The sequence below is a fragment of the Muntiacus reevesi genome, chromosome X, assembly GCF_963930625.1.
Source record: "Muntiacus reevesi chromosome X, mMunRee1.1, whole genome shotgun sequence".
In the NCBI taxonomy this organism is placed as follows: Eukaryota; Metazoa; Chordata; class Mammalia; order Artiodactyla; family Cervidae; genus Muntiacus; species Muntiacus reevesi.
The window spans coordinates 22,465,263-22,480,245 of NC_089271.1; the positions used below are offsets into that span (position 1 = coordinate 22,465,263).

A 14,983-nucleotide genomic window follows, 5' to 3' on the forward strand; every position below is an offset into this window, starting at 1 on the left:
TAAAACACTGATGAAGGAAATCAAAGATGACACAAACAGATACACATGTCTGAGATTAGGAGGGATCTGAAAATAAATGTCTTAAAATCCATATTGGCAGTTTTCTTACATTCTAACACCCCTGAAATAGAAGCGTGTTTTACAATTAAAGACATTTAGAATCAAGAAACGCATAGATACTATTAACAATAGAAAATAATCATCGTTACCTAGGGATAAAAATTCCTTCCATACCTCAAATCTATTTTTTCTTGGACAGTTGAGCTTAAGGAGTTTACAATGAGTATCAATAATAATCTCATATCTTATTAATCTCTATTTCCTTCCCCAAAAGCTGTGAGGTGACTTTTATTTATTGATTTATTTATTTGTTTTTTTTAACTTTTTTTTTGTTTTTTGTTTTGTTTTTTGACTTTCATTAAAAAAAAAAAAGTTTAAAATAGTAGTGGAATAGAGGTGGAAACAGGGGTTTTGAAAAAAGGCCCGGGGTGAAATGAGCACACAGGAATGTCCATCACAGTCGTTTACATTTCAGAGAGCAGGGGCCACAAAAATGGCTTTAAGCTCCCAGCAGACAAAGCAAAGAGGAACACAAAGTTAACATTGTTTTTAAGCAAAACCCAAAATAGATACTGGGGAGAAGCACAGCATTCCCTGATTCCCTGATTTTACAGAAATTCCTCCCTTGGTGCCTTTATAAGGGGCATATTGGGTGATGCCATAGCAACAGCAACATACTCAATGACAGTCCCGCAATAAAGACAATCCTGTCTTTTATGTTTGTCTATGTAGCACTCTCCCTGCAAGGCCGAGTCCCTGAATCAAAAAGCATTTCTACCAGGAGCCAAACATGTAGTCTGATAATGCAGTTCTCACTCACTTGGATGGATCCAAGGGCAAGATTTAAAACACAGAGACCAAGGTTGCCTAACATGGGATGCGCAGAACAATCCGTTAGACAGCAGCACTTGTGCCTGGAAAAGGAAGGATTACTGACATCTAACAGTAAACTCCACATTTACCCTGGTGTCCCATTTCTGTCTACAAAGTATTCCAAAGGAAGAATACAAGCTGTTACAATAGAGAAGGGGGACCCGGGTCCCCTGATATTTCCATGTACTTTAAGGTTACTGCAGTAAAATACAGTTCACCTGGGCCTACATGAGTGAATTTGTGGGTTATATTTTCTAGTTTTAACTAAACTAAGGCTCACAAGATCAGCAGGTGGCTTAAAACATTTCCTACAACGAAACAGGCAAGTAAAGATACTCCTCTTGCATCTTGCATGTGTGCTCAGTCACTCAGTTGGTGGTGTTCAGCCGCTACATCATGTCTGACTCTTCGACCCCATGGACTGCAGCACGACAGGCTCCTCTGTCCACAGGACTTCCTAGGCAAGAATACTGGAGTGGGCTGCATTTCCTCCTCCAGGGGATCTTCTCAACCCAGGGATCAAACCCGAGTCTCTTGTGACTCCTGCACTGGCAGGCAGATTCTTTACCAGTGGCATCACCTGGGAAGCCCCAAAGATACTATAAACACAGACTAACAACAAAAAAGTGACCAAGCTGACCCTTCTACTCTTTTTCAAGTTTTTTTTAAATTGCACCACACAACATGTGGGATCTTAGTTCTTTGACCAGGAATCAAACCTGTGCCCCCTGCACTGAAAGCACCAAACCTTAACCACTGGACGTCCAGGAAAGTCCCCAACTCTTCTAGTCCTTGTACAAGTTCTCTAGCAGCCACATTATTTGGTGTAAACAATGGTGGCCTCATTAGATTTGACAAGACAGCTGAATCAAAAATGATCGCAAAGAAGACTATTTGAAATATGTGCTAGCAGCATTAAACTTCATCTGGAGCGTACATTGAGATGTTAGCTCATGATGGTATGAAGCTATCGTAAGTACCATGATACTTAAAAATGAAGCACCCAGAACATGAAGGCAAACCTCTGATTTTTTTCAGCAATATTTCAAGATGTGACACTCAATCCTGTGCTTCACAAAATACTATTTCACGTACAATGAATGTTTGGAAGCCTTTTTCAAGTTGCTACAATTCAATAGAGAAAAACCAAAAGTCTCATATCATTGCAAAAACACCTGCTCTTCAAGTCACAGTAAAACTGGCTGCTCTAATGTGTAGAAAAAAATTGATGTCAAACTAAAATGCATTCCTTTGTCAGCAAATATATTTGGAAGACATATAGAAAACATTGCTGAAGATGGAAAGAAACAAGCATTAGAACAAATTATGCAGTGTGGGAGGTTTGCTATACAGTTAGATGGAAGTACAGATATTTCTAACATGTCTCAGCTTGAGGTATTTGCTAGATTCTATTTCAATAATAAAACACTTGTTTCTGAGTCACTAAAGATGTTCCAATGAAGAAAGGTTTTCCAAAGAAGACTGATTCTGCAAAGGGGATGACGTCTCTAATATATATATATATATTATATATATATATATATATGGAAAAACTGTAAGTATAGCTGCCAATGAGGTGACTGCTTTGCTCATAGACCCTGGTCTCCCACCTTTTTGTGAAATATGTCTCTGTCTTCTTTCCACGGCCCTTCCTCTACAGACTCTTTAAATGTTGTTTCTCAAGGTAACATCCTGGAAGATTGTAAAGTAGACTGATTTAACCAGATCTCATAGAGAGAGAGAGATAAGCAGATATAGAGAGGATATGAACTTCTTTAAATACAGCTTTTCATTTTTCTTCCCTTAAAAAACCTGATAGGATGGCTCGGGGTACTTATTTTCTGCGATTTGTAGGATTATTCTTAGGCACCCATGCTAGCTAACAAATTCCATCCACTTCCTTCTGAGTCTAGAAACTATAAGCCTAGGTCATTGTTAGAAAATGCATCCATATTAGGCAACCATGGATTTTAATTCACAGATTACCTGCCTAGGGCTGGACTGGTCCTAGAAATAAGGCAAGTTTACTTCAAGGGCTTACCTACATTCTCTTTGGGGCTGGGTATACTGACTCTTGAAAGGACCAAGCACATTGAAGCCCTGTTAGCAGCCAAGAGCTGTAACTGTCAATAGATTCTGATACCATTCCCTAGAGTGTTGCCTAATAGATCACCAGAATTATTTAGAAATGGGAAATCTGTGGTAGCCTAACTGTAAAGATAGTCTGATCACCATAATAGGGCATACTCTACCCCTATTATGATAATCAGACTATCTTTATACTTAGATTTAAAGAATAACATACATACAGAAATAATACGCACATATCCTAAGTGTGCAGCTTAGTGAACTTTCACAAGCTGAACACACATAGCACCCAGATCAAGGAACCATCCACTGCCAGCATCCATCCACTATCTCGGCTTCTATTAATAACATCAGAGATTAGCTTGCCTACTTTTAAAATAGTTAATAAAAATGGAATTTGGGTAGTGTATAGTCTTTCATGTCTGGGCTTCTTTCATTCAATATTGAGTTTCTGAGATTTATGTTTTTGCAGGTGGTTGTACATTCTTCATCCTCATTGCTAGGTAGCATTACATTGTATGAATATGCTACAATTTATTTATTCTACTTCTGCTGGGCATTTGGGGAGTTCCACTTTGGGGTTATTATGAATAATGCTGCTAAGAACATCGTAATACTAGTCTCTGGTGGCCATATGTACAAATTTTCTAAGAGTACAAGTGCTGGGTCAAATGCATTTATTTTCAATTTCTAAATTTACTACAGAGAGCTTAGACATCTGATCTGTTTCTACTCCTAGTCCCCAAAGCAGAAAAATGTGACATGACAGAGCTAAGTGTGGCACTTATTAAAGTACAGACAAACACATCTTGTTTCTGAATCACCTGGGAGCTGGAGCAGGTGGTTCTCGACTCACTTTCGCAGGAGAAGTGTGTAGTGACAACAGGGGGCTTTAGAAGTCAAGACAAACCAAATTTTAAATCTCAGCTTTATCAGTTGGTGTTTGATCTTCAGGGAATTACTTAATGCTTGGTTTCCTTATTTATAATGTGGTGAGCAGTCATTCTTATTTCACAAGTCTGCAGCCCGGTTAAACAAGAGAATCCATATGAAATACCTGCCACAGCACCTAACATTGTGCACCGTAAACAGTTATTCCACTCCCCACGTGCTGGAGGAAAAGGAGTGAGACCTCCAGCCTTGAAACCACCAAAGAACAATGACCTTTAAACAATCTGGAGGTGCAATAGAATTTAGTATTATGTGACTGTGCCTACAAACTCAGGCCCACTAGAGATGAAGCACAGAAAATTGTGAGTACCACGAGCAAGCTTTCAACACCATTTGGTTGGCAATGGGCTGTACACCTCATTCATGATGCTTCTATTAACCTATTACTATTATTGTTGTTGCTATTTTTCTTAAGTGCCAGTTTAAGTAGCCCTCAGCATCCTTTCACATTGGCATCAGGATCAATGTGCATGAATTGTTGAGTGGAACACAAAAACCGCCAAGTCAAAGACTATGGTAGGAGGGAGGAGATGACATGAAAATCAGTCGTGCTCTGTGGACTGGCCCCGTGTGGCCCCACACAGTATTACACAGGCGCATGCTACCAGGGCTTGCTGCTTTATTTCCTAATGACTGTGTTTTCAAGTGTGCCTTCAAGATTGTTGAGTGCTAAACTGTCTCTTTTTCCCTGAGCAGGGTCAGCTCCCCCAGCCTCCCATACAACCCGGTTCACGCTGGGATAAAGAGAAAGATAGGAATGTTAAGACAATAATGCTATGGTCTGAGACCTGCAACACGTAATCAGATTCTCACAAGGTAAAGGTTGTTACCTGGGAGATCATTGGAAGAAAATAGGCCTAGCTAGCAATGACTTAGTTTGTTCCTATATCACATCCTGCCTCCAGTGATGAGATAGAATAAGTCTTCCTAATTTCACAAAGGGGACACTGAGAAGCTTAGTGTGGGCACCAGCGAAAGATACAGGAGTCATCACAGGACTACGGTCTGACCCACTGTTGGACTTGAACCCCAAACACGGTTCTTAGATGGGCAGCAGCAGTTGAAGAAGGCCCCTAGAGTTCAGTGCCATACTGTTGGCTTCAAAGAAAACCCAGTATTTTGAACTTCAGTATTATGAAATAGAGAAATTAGAAGGCTATTGTTCACGTTAAAAAGAGATTCAACACAGGTTTCTTTGAAAATTACTAGAACACTCAACACATGATTCAGAATGCATCCCATCTTGCTGAAGAATAAAGCAGAAGACAACAAAAGTGGTTTGTATGACATTAATACAAAGTTTCAAAGTATTTTGTGAACATTTGTTATGCATACTTTTGCCAGTGTGTCTTGCCATAAGGTCATTCAACTTGTTTTTACTTTAAATGGATAAAACCAATGGGAGGTGAGGAGTGGGGTAGCCCTGATTGTTGATATGAGCATCGGGTCAAACAGCACACTGAGATGGACCAAAGATCAGCTATCCAACTCATAGTGGGTGATAGAATTGAGGTCCAGAGAGAAGTGATTTGCTTAAGCTCACACAATAATTAATTCAATGGCAGAATGGATGTTAGAATCAGACTGTGGATTGCAGCAAGCAGAAACTAAGCTGCAGCCTCCTTATCTTGCCAGCATCCAGCCCTTTTGCTGTGGGCCAGTCTGGTACTCATGAGTCTACAGATACGGCTCTGCCTTGATTTGGGGGGTTGGTGTGGAGCCTCAGAGGTCATCAAGAAACAGAAGGGTTTCCGCTCATCAACACCACATCTCATCAGGCATCACTCAGCCTTCCCACCTTCCCCCACCGCCCCAGCCACAGCCTGGAGGCCTGTGGAGAGGAAACATTTTGGGGTTGGACAGACTTTCCAGGCTATCCCATAATTACACTTCTGCACCTACCAGAACCAAGTCACTATGACTTTGCTTGCACCTTCATGGAGAAAACAGAGGCTATCAAAGAAAGGAGGCTTTCAACTTTAAATACCTTTTCCCCTTAGAACTTCTTAACCGAAAACATCCTTACTAGCTTCTTCATCACCACAGTGGGAGAGATGTCTCTTTACCGGAAGAATCAGAAGCCAGTTCTTCCACTTGTGCACTGGATCCCAGCCTCTCCAGTCTAATACTCCCTTCATCAGTTTTCCCCATCACTTTCACCTTCTCCCACTGGCTGTTTCTCACTTACATTTAAGTGAAATTATTACCAATTTAAAAGAATGAACTGAAAAAATAAATAAAAGAATGAACTGACCAGAAGCTTCTGCATCTTGGATGGAGGGAAGTATAGAAGGAACAAGAGAAGAGAAAAGCTAGCCTTTCTCAATCTTAAACCCTGAATTATTCACCGCTGGGTCCTACACATTCTATAAGCTTCTCCTCTCAGTCAAGCTTCTACTTCCCTACTCCCTAAATGCTCTTCAACCTATCTGGCCCCTGATTTCAACACGTCACTGAAACATCACCACTGATCTCTTCTTCCTATATCCAAAGGAGACTTTCCCTTATTATCTCATGTGATCTCTCTCTGTTGCATTGGGTTCTATTGGATATTACTTCCACAGAACTTATCCTGCTCGTGGCGCCCTTAATCTTCCAGATATTTGAAAGATCTGTCCTATTTTCGTGATCTTTCCTCTATTGGTTCTTTAAATGGTGTTCCTCAGCGTTTCATCCTGGGAAGATTCTGGGATAAAGTAGATTAATTTAACCAGATTTCATGTAGAGACAGGCAGATATAAGGAGCTTTCTAATAGCTTTAATTATAGCTCTTCTATTTTACTCCTTTCAAGAATCTCATAGCATGGCTCAGGGTCAGTTGTTTTTCAGAATTACCCTGTGTAGGACTATACCAAGTCACTCTTGCTAGTTAACCATTTTCATCCACTTCTTTTAGCAGTCCAGAAACTGTCCAATTCAGTGTCACTCACATCAATTTCACGACCTCAATTTCACTTCCATCTCCTTCAAACTGAGGTCTCTCAGATTGACATCTTCAGCTCAGAACTCTCCTCTGAGTTCAAAGACAAAACATTCACTAGACACCTTCAAATGGAAGTCCCCATGGTATCCCCTACACAACTCTCACAACCTGCTAATCCTGGGTGCTCACATGACACCCACTCACTGCAGCCAGAAAACTGAGTCATTTTGACACTGCCTCATCTTCAAGCTCAGTTACAAATCCTAGGGCATTTATCTCCTTGTTGTTACTTAGTCGCTCAGTCGTGTCTGACTCTTTTGCGACCCCATGACTGTAGCCCACCAGGCTCCTCTGGCCATAGGATTTCCCAGGCAAGAATACTGGAGTGGGTTGACATTCCCTTCTCCAGGAGATCTTCCTGACTCAGGGATTGAACCCACATCTCCTGCATTGGCAGGCAGATTCTTTACCACTGAGCCACCTGGAAAACTCATTCACCTCAAGGTCTCCCATACCCATCCAGTACTCTCCTCTTCCACTCCCCCACCTCTAACTTCAAACTTATTAACTCTCCTGTAGATTGCTGCAATAGTCTAACAAAAAGGTGATTTTATTTCTGTTATGTGCTATGTGACATGAAATCTATTTGTCATTGTGGCTTCTCAGAGATCATCCTCCACAGGCCTAGGCAGGTATCCAAGCTCCCTCTAAAGCAGTATGTGGCAAGTAAGCACTTGAAATTGGCTAGTCTGAACTGAAACGTGTTGTAAGTGTAATAGACACACCAGATTGCAGACTTGGTATGAAGAATATAAAGGGAGTTCCCTGGTGTTCCAGGGTTGGGATTCCATGCTTTCACTGCTGGGGACCCAGGTTCGATTCCTGCTTGGGGAACTAGGATCCCACAAGCTGTGCAGTGCAGATATTATAATACCCCCATTAATTATCTTTATAATGATTATATTTGAAATGGTAATACTGGACTTCCCTGGTGGCACAGTGGATAAACAATCTGCCTGCCAATGCAGGGGACACAGGTTCGATCGCTGGTCCAGGAACTAAAATTCCATAAAGTGAAAGTGAAAGTCACTCAGTTGTGTCTGACTCTTTGCGACTCTATACAGTCCATAGAATTCTCTAGGCCAGAACACTGGAGTGGGTAGCCTTTCCCTTCCCCAGGGGATCTTCCCAACCCAGCGATCAAACCCAGGTCTCCCACATTGCAGGCAGATTCTTTACCAGCTGAGCCACAAGGGAAGCCCCAAATCCCATAAACTGAGGGACAAATAAGCTGTGAGCCACAACTACTGAGCCTGTGCTCAGCAAGAAGCAAAGTGACCACAATGAGAAGCTTGTGCACTGCAATGAAGAGTAGCCCCCAGTCACTGCAATTAGAGAAAGTCCACACATAGCAACCAAGACCCAGCACAGTCAAAACTAAATAAAATCTCTTCTCACTAAAAAAAGAGGGATAGTAATATTTTATGTACCAATTCAATTCAATATACTATTGAAATTAATTTCACCTTTTAAAAAAACTTTAAAAATTGTGGCTACTAGAAAACTTTAAATTACATTGTATTGCCACTAGGCAGTGATACTCTAGCAGCTGGAGCATGCTACTCACAGTGAGGGCTGAAGATCCCCTAAAAAAAGATCAATCCTTTCCATGTCCACAAACATCTTGGGACCATCAAGTGGCACCTTTTCTTCAAATGCAGGGACTTGTCTTAACTTGGGGATCAGGTTAATGGAGTACTCCCTGCTAGGAAGTACTTTTGCTCAATGGATGAAATATAGCTTAAAGTCTGTACAAAGCCCAATATATTAAAGGCAAACTTACCAAAAAAAGCTCTCTTAAGGGATTTCAGTGTCCTGGCATGCTTCCATCCACCAAACTACTGCCTCCTGTTAAATGAAAATGATCTTCCAGGCTGTGGATTACTTGTTTCATTTCTCTCTAAAGCACAGTGTGCATTGCTGTGGGTGGAAGTTTCTAAGCAGCTGGCTTACTGTGAATCGTGTTGGTCAGGGACTAAGGTTTCTCTTGGTTGCCTTCTAAAGTTCTGCGTCAGTGAATCCTTTAAATTCCCCTCACTGCCTCATGCCATTTCCATTTCTATATGTTCAAACATCAAAATAAAACAAATATTTGATTTATATTAATTTCTTCCAAAAGGAGTTTTGTTGTTGTCCAGTCACTAAGTCACGTCTGGTTCTGTGACCCCACTGACTGCAGCACGCCAGGCTTCCTTGTCCTTCACTATCTCCCAGAGTTTGCTCAAACTCACATCCATTGAGTCAGTGATGCCATCCGACCATCTCAAGAAAAGGAGTTTAGCATTAGGCAAATGGAGGGGGTGGGTAGTGAAAGAATAAATTTAAAAGAATAAGAAAAACGAATTCATTGACCCCATGTTCAATGTGCCTGACTATTATCAATTTGTAAGAAATGGATGTTGCGTTTGAACCAAGACCAGCAGGAAGACGTCTAATAATAGCCTTGGGCAGAATTCCAGCCAACTACAGTAAATGCCCAAGGAAGCCCGTGTTTGTTTATTTTCACTGACCTAGCACAATAAGTATCTCACTTTTAAAATGTATGCTGGCTGAGTAGCTAAATACATGGTGGGGCTCATAAAGGGAGCCGAGGATGTCTCTGGAAATCTGGTCATCTTTTCAAGTATTAGCTGGGGATCGCCCTACATCCCAGCTGACATAATGCACCTTCTGCAAGACAGCAGTCTCTTGGCACTGCTCCACTGTGAAGTGAAGCCCAAAATGAATTCCTGCAAACATGGCATATAGAGCCAGCCCTTTTTTATTTCCGAGGCCTTCTCAGTTGATCTGTGGAACATCCATGTTGATGGAATTGATTTTACAGGCTAGAATTACAACTTCTCTATAACAGCAGAATGCACTTCTAGAAGAACTTGACCAAGGTCATTAACCAAAAGACGACAGCTTTCAGGGTGACAGGGTCTAGTTGAAAAGAACTGACCAAAATCATGCAGCTAGTGATAAATCTGGGTTTCCCTGGTGGCTCAGACAGTAAAGAATCTGCCTGCAATGCAGGACACCTGGGTTCAATCCCTGGGTGGGGAAGATTCCTGGAGAGGGGAATGGCAGCCCACTTCAGTATGCTTGCTTGAAAAATCCCATGGACAGAGACTATATAGTCCATGGGATGACAAAGAGTCAGACAAGACATGACTGAGCGACTAACACTTCATTTTCCCTGGGCCCAGAGGATTTGCCTAGAGGCATCAACTGAGGGTCGGGGACCTAGGAGGACACAGTCCCTACCCAGGAGGAGACCCCATCCCTTAGGGGCTGGGTCTCCAAAGAGGGCTGCTACATCCTATCCAAGGCCACTCAGTTTCTCTTTTTGACAGTCCACTTTGTAAGTCACATGGTATCATGTTTAAGAAAGAAAATAGCGAAGAGCGAAAAATAAGTCAAGGACCAAGAATAAAGACTATAACAATAGAAAGAATTCTCAGAAATATCTCAAACCCAAGCCACCACAGTAAAAGAAAATAAGGGTAGAAATAAGATTACATCCTTAAGGTGTGGGATAGGGTGGGAGGTCGGTGGGAGATTCAAGAGGGAGGGGGCATATGTATATCTCGATGGCTGACTCATGTTGATATATGGCAGAAACCAAGACAACAATTGTAAAACAATTATTCTCCAAATAAAAATAAATAAAAAACTACATTCCTAAGACATAAGCTCTATCATAAAACCTAGGTAATTTTCTATCTCTTTTCTAATGTCCTTATCAGTGTTATTTAGTTCTATTTATTCCTCTTTCCTAGAATTTCTTCCAATGGAAAGAAAGGCAGGTAGAAAATCTACAGTTATACCTTCCAGAAAAGTTCTCCCTTGAACATGATTCCATTGTATCTTCAATATCCTTATCAATTTGCTACTTACAAGGGTCTAAAGTTTAGATTGCTTTAAAGTCCTGTCTATCTAGGTATGCCAACTTTCCACTCCCTTTCCTTAAAGGGCTATGCCAGGCTCTGTATTAGACACCAGGGATACAGTGAGGACAAAACAGGTTTCTACTCAACAATCCCCTGGCAAATACAGACTCGCTGTCAAGGAGTTACCCACTGTCTCCCTTCGGTCCCTACTGCACCTGGGAACACACCCCTTTGCCAGCTGTGTCCTTATCAATCTGTATGTAACCAATCTGTTTGTGTACTGGTCTCTTCCACAATCTAGAGATTGGGGAATCTCTAGATTCCACAGTACCTCTAGTATCTCTAGATTCCAGAGTACCAGAGGGCTCAGAGCTCAGCATGTAGTAGGTACTCAATCACTGTGGGCAGGGTTAATCTGCATCACAATAAACAAACTTCACTATAAAGATTATATACTCAAACACAGAATTTCCCTGGTGGTCCAGTGGTTAAGAATCCCCCTTGCAATGGGGGGGACTCAGGTTTGATCCCTGGTTGGGAAACTAAGATACCACATCCATGGAGTCACCAAAGACTTAGGGACTAAACAACAACAAAATCCTGTGGAGCAACTAAGTCCCTGCAGCACAGCTACTGAGCCTGCACACTCCAGAACCCATGTGCTGCAACTCAAGAGTCTGTATACTGTAATGAAATATCCTGCGTGCCACAGTAAGACCCAATGCAGCCAAATAAATAATTTTTTAAAAATAATAATAATAATATATAGATAAACACATATAGACAGAGACGCTTGTACATACCTTCTCAAGTGCCAAGCTCAACCACATGCACAGTCCATTATAAAAAGGCCATTTTACACAATTGCTGATATTTAAATAAAGTTTGTATCTTTAGACGGTGACATTAAGTCACATTCTGGGACCTTCAATAAACCTTTATGACCCTTTATTTACCCAGAAATGTCCTTTTCTGTGTCTCTAGGTAAAGTTAGAGTTTGGGGAACCAGTGTGTGCCTCAGTTAATACAATCACAACCACTCTGATAAATGCTACTCTCTTTCTGAAGTAATGTTTTGTTATTGAGTCCTATTTCCTCTAAATTTTACGAATTCAAGTTGGGTAACATGTGGGGGAAGGAGCCTGTCCTCTGAAGGGTTATCTTTCACGTCTTCCATGCACTTTCCAAAGCTAGTCAAGCAACCCAACAGTCAGACTCTGAGGGACCCACAATTGATTAAGGCATGTTTGGGTACTGGGAGAAAACAGAATTTATATACTTTGAAATATGATGATAATAGCAATGCTAAAGATCAACAGAAACCAGTAAAAAACATAAAAATGCTAATCTAATATTTTCATTTGCCACTCTCTTCAAACTTTGTTATTAAGTAGGTAGTATGTGCCTTCACTATTAAGTGTAAATCTAAATTTAGAATATACCCCTACAATGATCAAATTTTGCTGATAAAAGGTGCTTCCAAAACTCAATAGTGGTTTACAAATTGGTAAATAGCCCCTATTTAAACAGAGCCAATTTTTTATAGAACACAATAATGATGGACAACAGGGAAAATTTTTTATCAAAGCAATCACTTTCACTGTTTAACTTCTGTACATCCTTCACATGCATGTGCACACACACACAGACACATATACAAGCCAGAACTGCCAAAAAGATGGGAGAAGAATGCACCTCACTTAAGGGTGTGTTGGAGGAGAAAGACCTTCCACTTTGCAGGTAGAGTTCTGGGTTTAGATCCCAGCTCTACAGCCCTTCAAAGCAGTGTGACTTTGGGGAAGTCGCTTACCCTCTCTGAACCTCAGTTTCTTCATTTCTAAAATGGTGGGGAGGTGGAGGTGTAACACTGCCAGCTTTGCATGATTCTTGTGAGTTAACCTCTCAGATGAGCTGTCACAAGGGAAAGTGGAAAGTACTTGAACTTTCTTCCTTCCTTTGATTTCCTCTGCCCACCCTCTCAGGCAGAAGCAACCAAGGAGCAGAACAGCTAAAAGGCAGAAAGGGAAGGAAAAGAAGTGGGCACTGACACACAAACCGGAAGCGGATGCCCCCTCTTTCTCTCCTGCCCTTTACCTGTCAGGAAGGTGTGTGATTAGAATTGGAACATTGAGTATAACTTTAAAAAAATATATTCTGGGTGATCTTGTAACAAGTATTTAAGGGTCAGTTTGTTGCTCTTGTCATTTTGCACACCTTAACCAAGAGTTGTCTAGTGGTTCAAGGAATCCCTTAGTAACAAACTTATTGGGATGGTTTGTATCCCATGAGAACACAGGTACTACATCATGTATACTGTTCAGCAAGTGGCTTAAGCGCTGGGGAGCAGTTAGTAGTAAAGATTCCTAAGAAAATAGATCTTTAAAAAAAAGAAAGAAATATAGTGAACAAAAGTCCACTATGCTCTAAGGCAACTTTGTTTTCATGTTTTAGAAACTTGTCCTAAGTCTCCTTTTGACCCCTTAGTAACCATTAAGAAGTAAGTTACAGGATAGACTAGCCTTAGAATCTGTGAGCCCTCATTTTGGGAGTTCACAGAAAATGCTACATCATAAACTCCTTTTCCTTAAAACAAAGCAAAACAAAACAAAACCTCTTCCCAGGGTCAAACTCCACAACCAATCAAAATATTGCACTTCTAACACTGGGACAGGGGCTATCGCTACAGAGAGGATAGCTCTAACTAGTCTGTCCCTTGGTTCTGAGGGTTCTAAGAAAGGTCTTGCCAAGTTCACCAAGACTTCAGGCTACCCCAAACCCCACTACCTATTTGGTGCTTTTGATTCCTGGAGGATACACGCTGAGGCAGTTGAGAACCAGCCACCTTTCACATTTACTTAAGGAATCATGAGCAGTGGCAGAGAAGCTGACGAAATTTGGGATACCATTCACTGAGATGCAAGGAAGCTTCTGAGTGCTGTTTCCACACTTTGATTATGAAAGGCATGCATCCCCTTTCCAAGTAAATGTAGCTGTCCCCGGTTCCCACTACCCGAAGAGAAACCCTCTGCGGCACGCTCCGGAAATGTTTACAAAATTCATTTAAGATGCACATTATTTCTGAACACAATACTGAGGGACCCTTTCACTCATGTATTTTGAAATTTTCAAACGAACGGGTAAGTTTGGCTTCCATGTCGTTCTCATTTTTCCAAAATTGACATTAGGCACCGAAATTAGTTGAGGACAGAATCATTCCTTAGCTATAATTTAGAACTTAACAACGGACACTTCCCAAGCTTTGTGGAGAGAATACCATTTTTAAAATTGTACCGTAAGAGCTTTATCTTGTCTAAACAAGACTACACCTAAAAGAAAAAAAAGCCCATCCCCTCCTCCCAAGGCACAAAAACACAGCATAGCCCAAGCGGCCCGCTTCCTACCCAGCCAATACAATAATGCTTTGTAAGCTGAGAGCAGCACCCGGTATAGAAGCTAAGTATAAACAGCTGAGAAGGATTAGGCGGTAGCTCCATTCTCATTTACATGAAAATCCTCTAAGCATTGCTTTCCTCACTGGCTGCGGGCGCAGAAGGAACTCTTTTGTGCCATAGCCACGCATACATTTGCATCCTTTGTCTTTACTTACCAGTCGAGGCTGTGGGCATGTGTGCTCTATTTCCTCCATGGTTTCTGAGGGAGGCTCATTGGAAAGGGATTTTGGGATACCTGTTTCTGACTCAGCATCAGTGGTAAGTACTGGCATGGCCAGTGAAGGCTCCCTCCAGCTCTACACCCTCTGAGAGTCTCCTCCCAGGCAGCGAATGTTTTCTTTGTCACGTATTTTTCTCTTCCCCACCCATCCCCCTTCTTCATCCCTTCTGTCTTCCCAGGGGGAAGTAAAGAGGTTACCCCCTAATCCCCCGCCCCTTTTCTTCTCCGAGAAACCAAAAGGCAAGGCCTCAGTTTATCACTATAACAACCAGACTGCACTGGAGCGGCGGGTGCGGGATACAGTACCTTATTTGCATGGAGCGCGCTGGTTGGCTACTGTCATCATAGTACCACTCCGCCGGGGAGCGGCCGGGCCCCATTGGCTGGCCGGCCGTGCCCACAGGGCCCGAACTTGCTGCTTTTGTTTCTTCTGTTTAATTCAGTTGCAAAGGTCTAGAACCATTCTGGGCCAGGGACCTCGGCT

The 14,983-nt window shown here is 41.8% G+C and overlaps 1 protein-coding gene across 3 annotated transcripts in view; it reads right to left on the minus strand.

The window, feature by feature from the left end:
* Positions 1 to 14,636, minus strand: part of PCYT1B (phosphate cytidylyltransferase 1B, choline) — a 120,721-nt gene extending 106,085 nt beyond the window's left edge. For all 3 annotated transcript variants that reach the window (XM_065915223.1, XM_065915222.1, XM_065915220.1), the window contains exon 1: positions 14,435 to 14,636. In XM_065915223.1, coding sequence (XP_065771295.1) covers positions 14,435 to 14,551 — 117 coding nt within the window. In that variant the 5' untranslated portion in view covers positions 14,552 to 14,636. The remainder of the gene's footprint in view (positions 1 to 14,434) is intronic.
* Between the last annotated feature and the right edge of the window lie 347 nt (positions 14,637 to 14,983).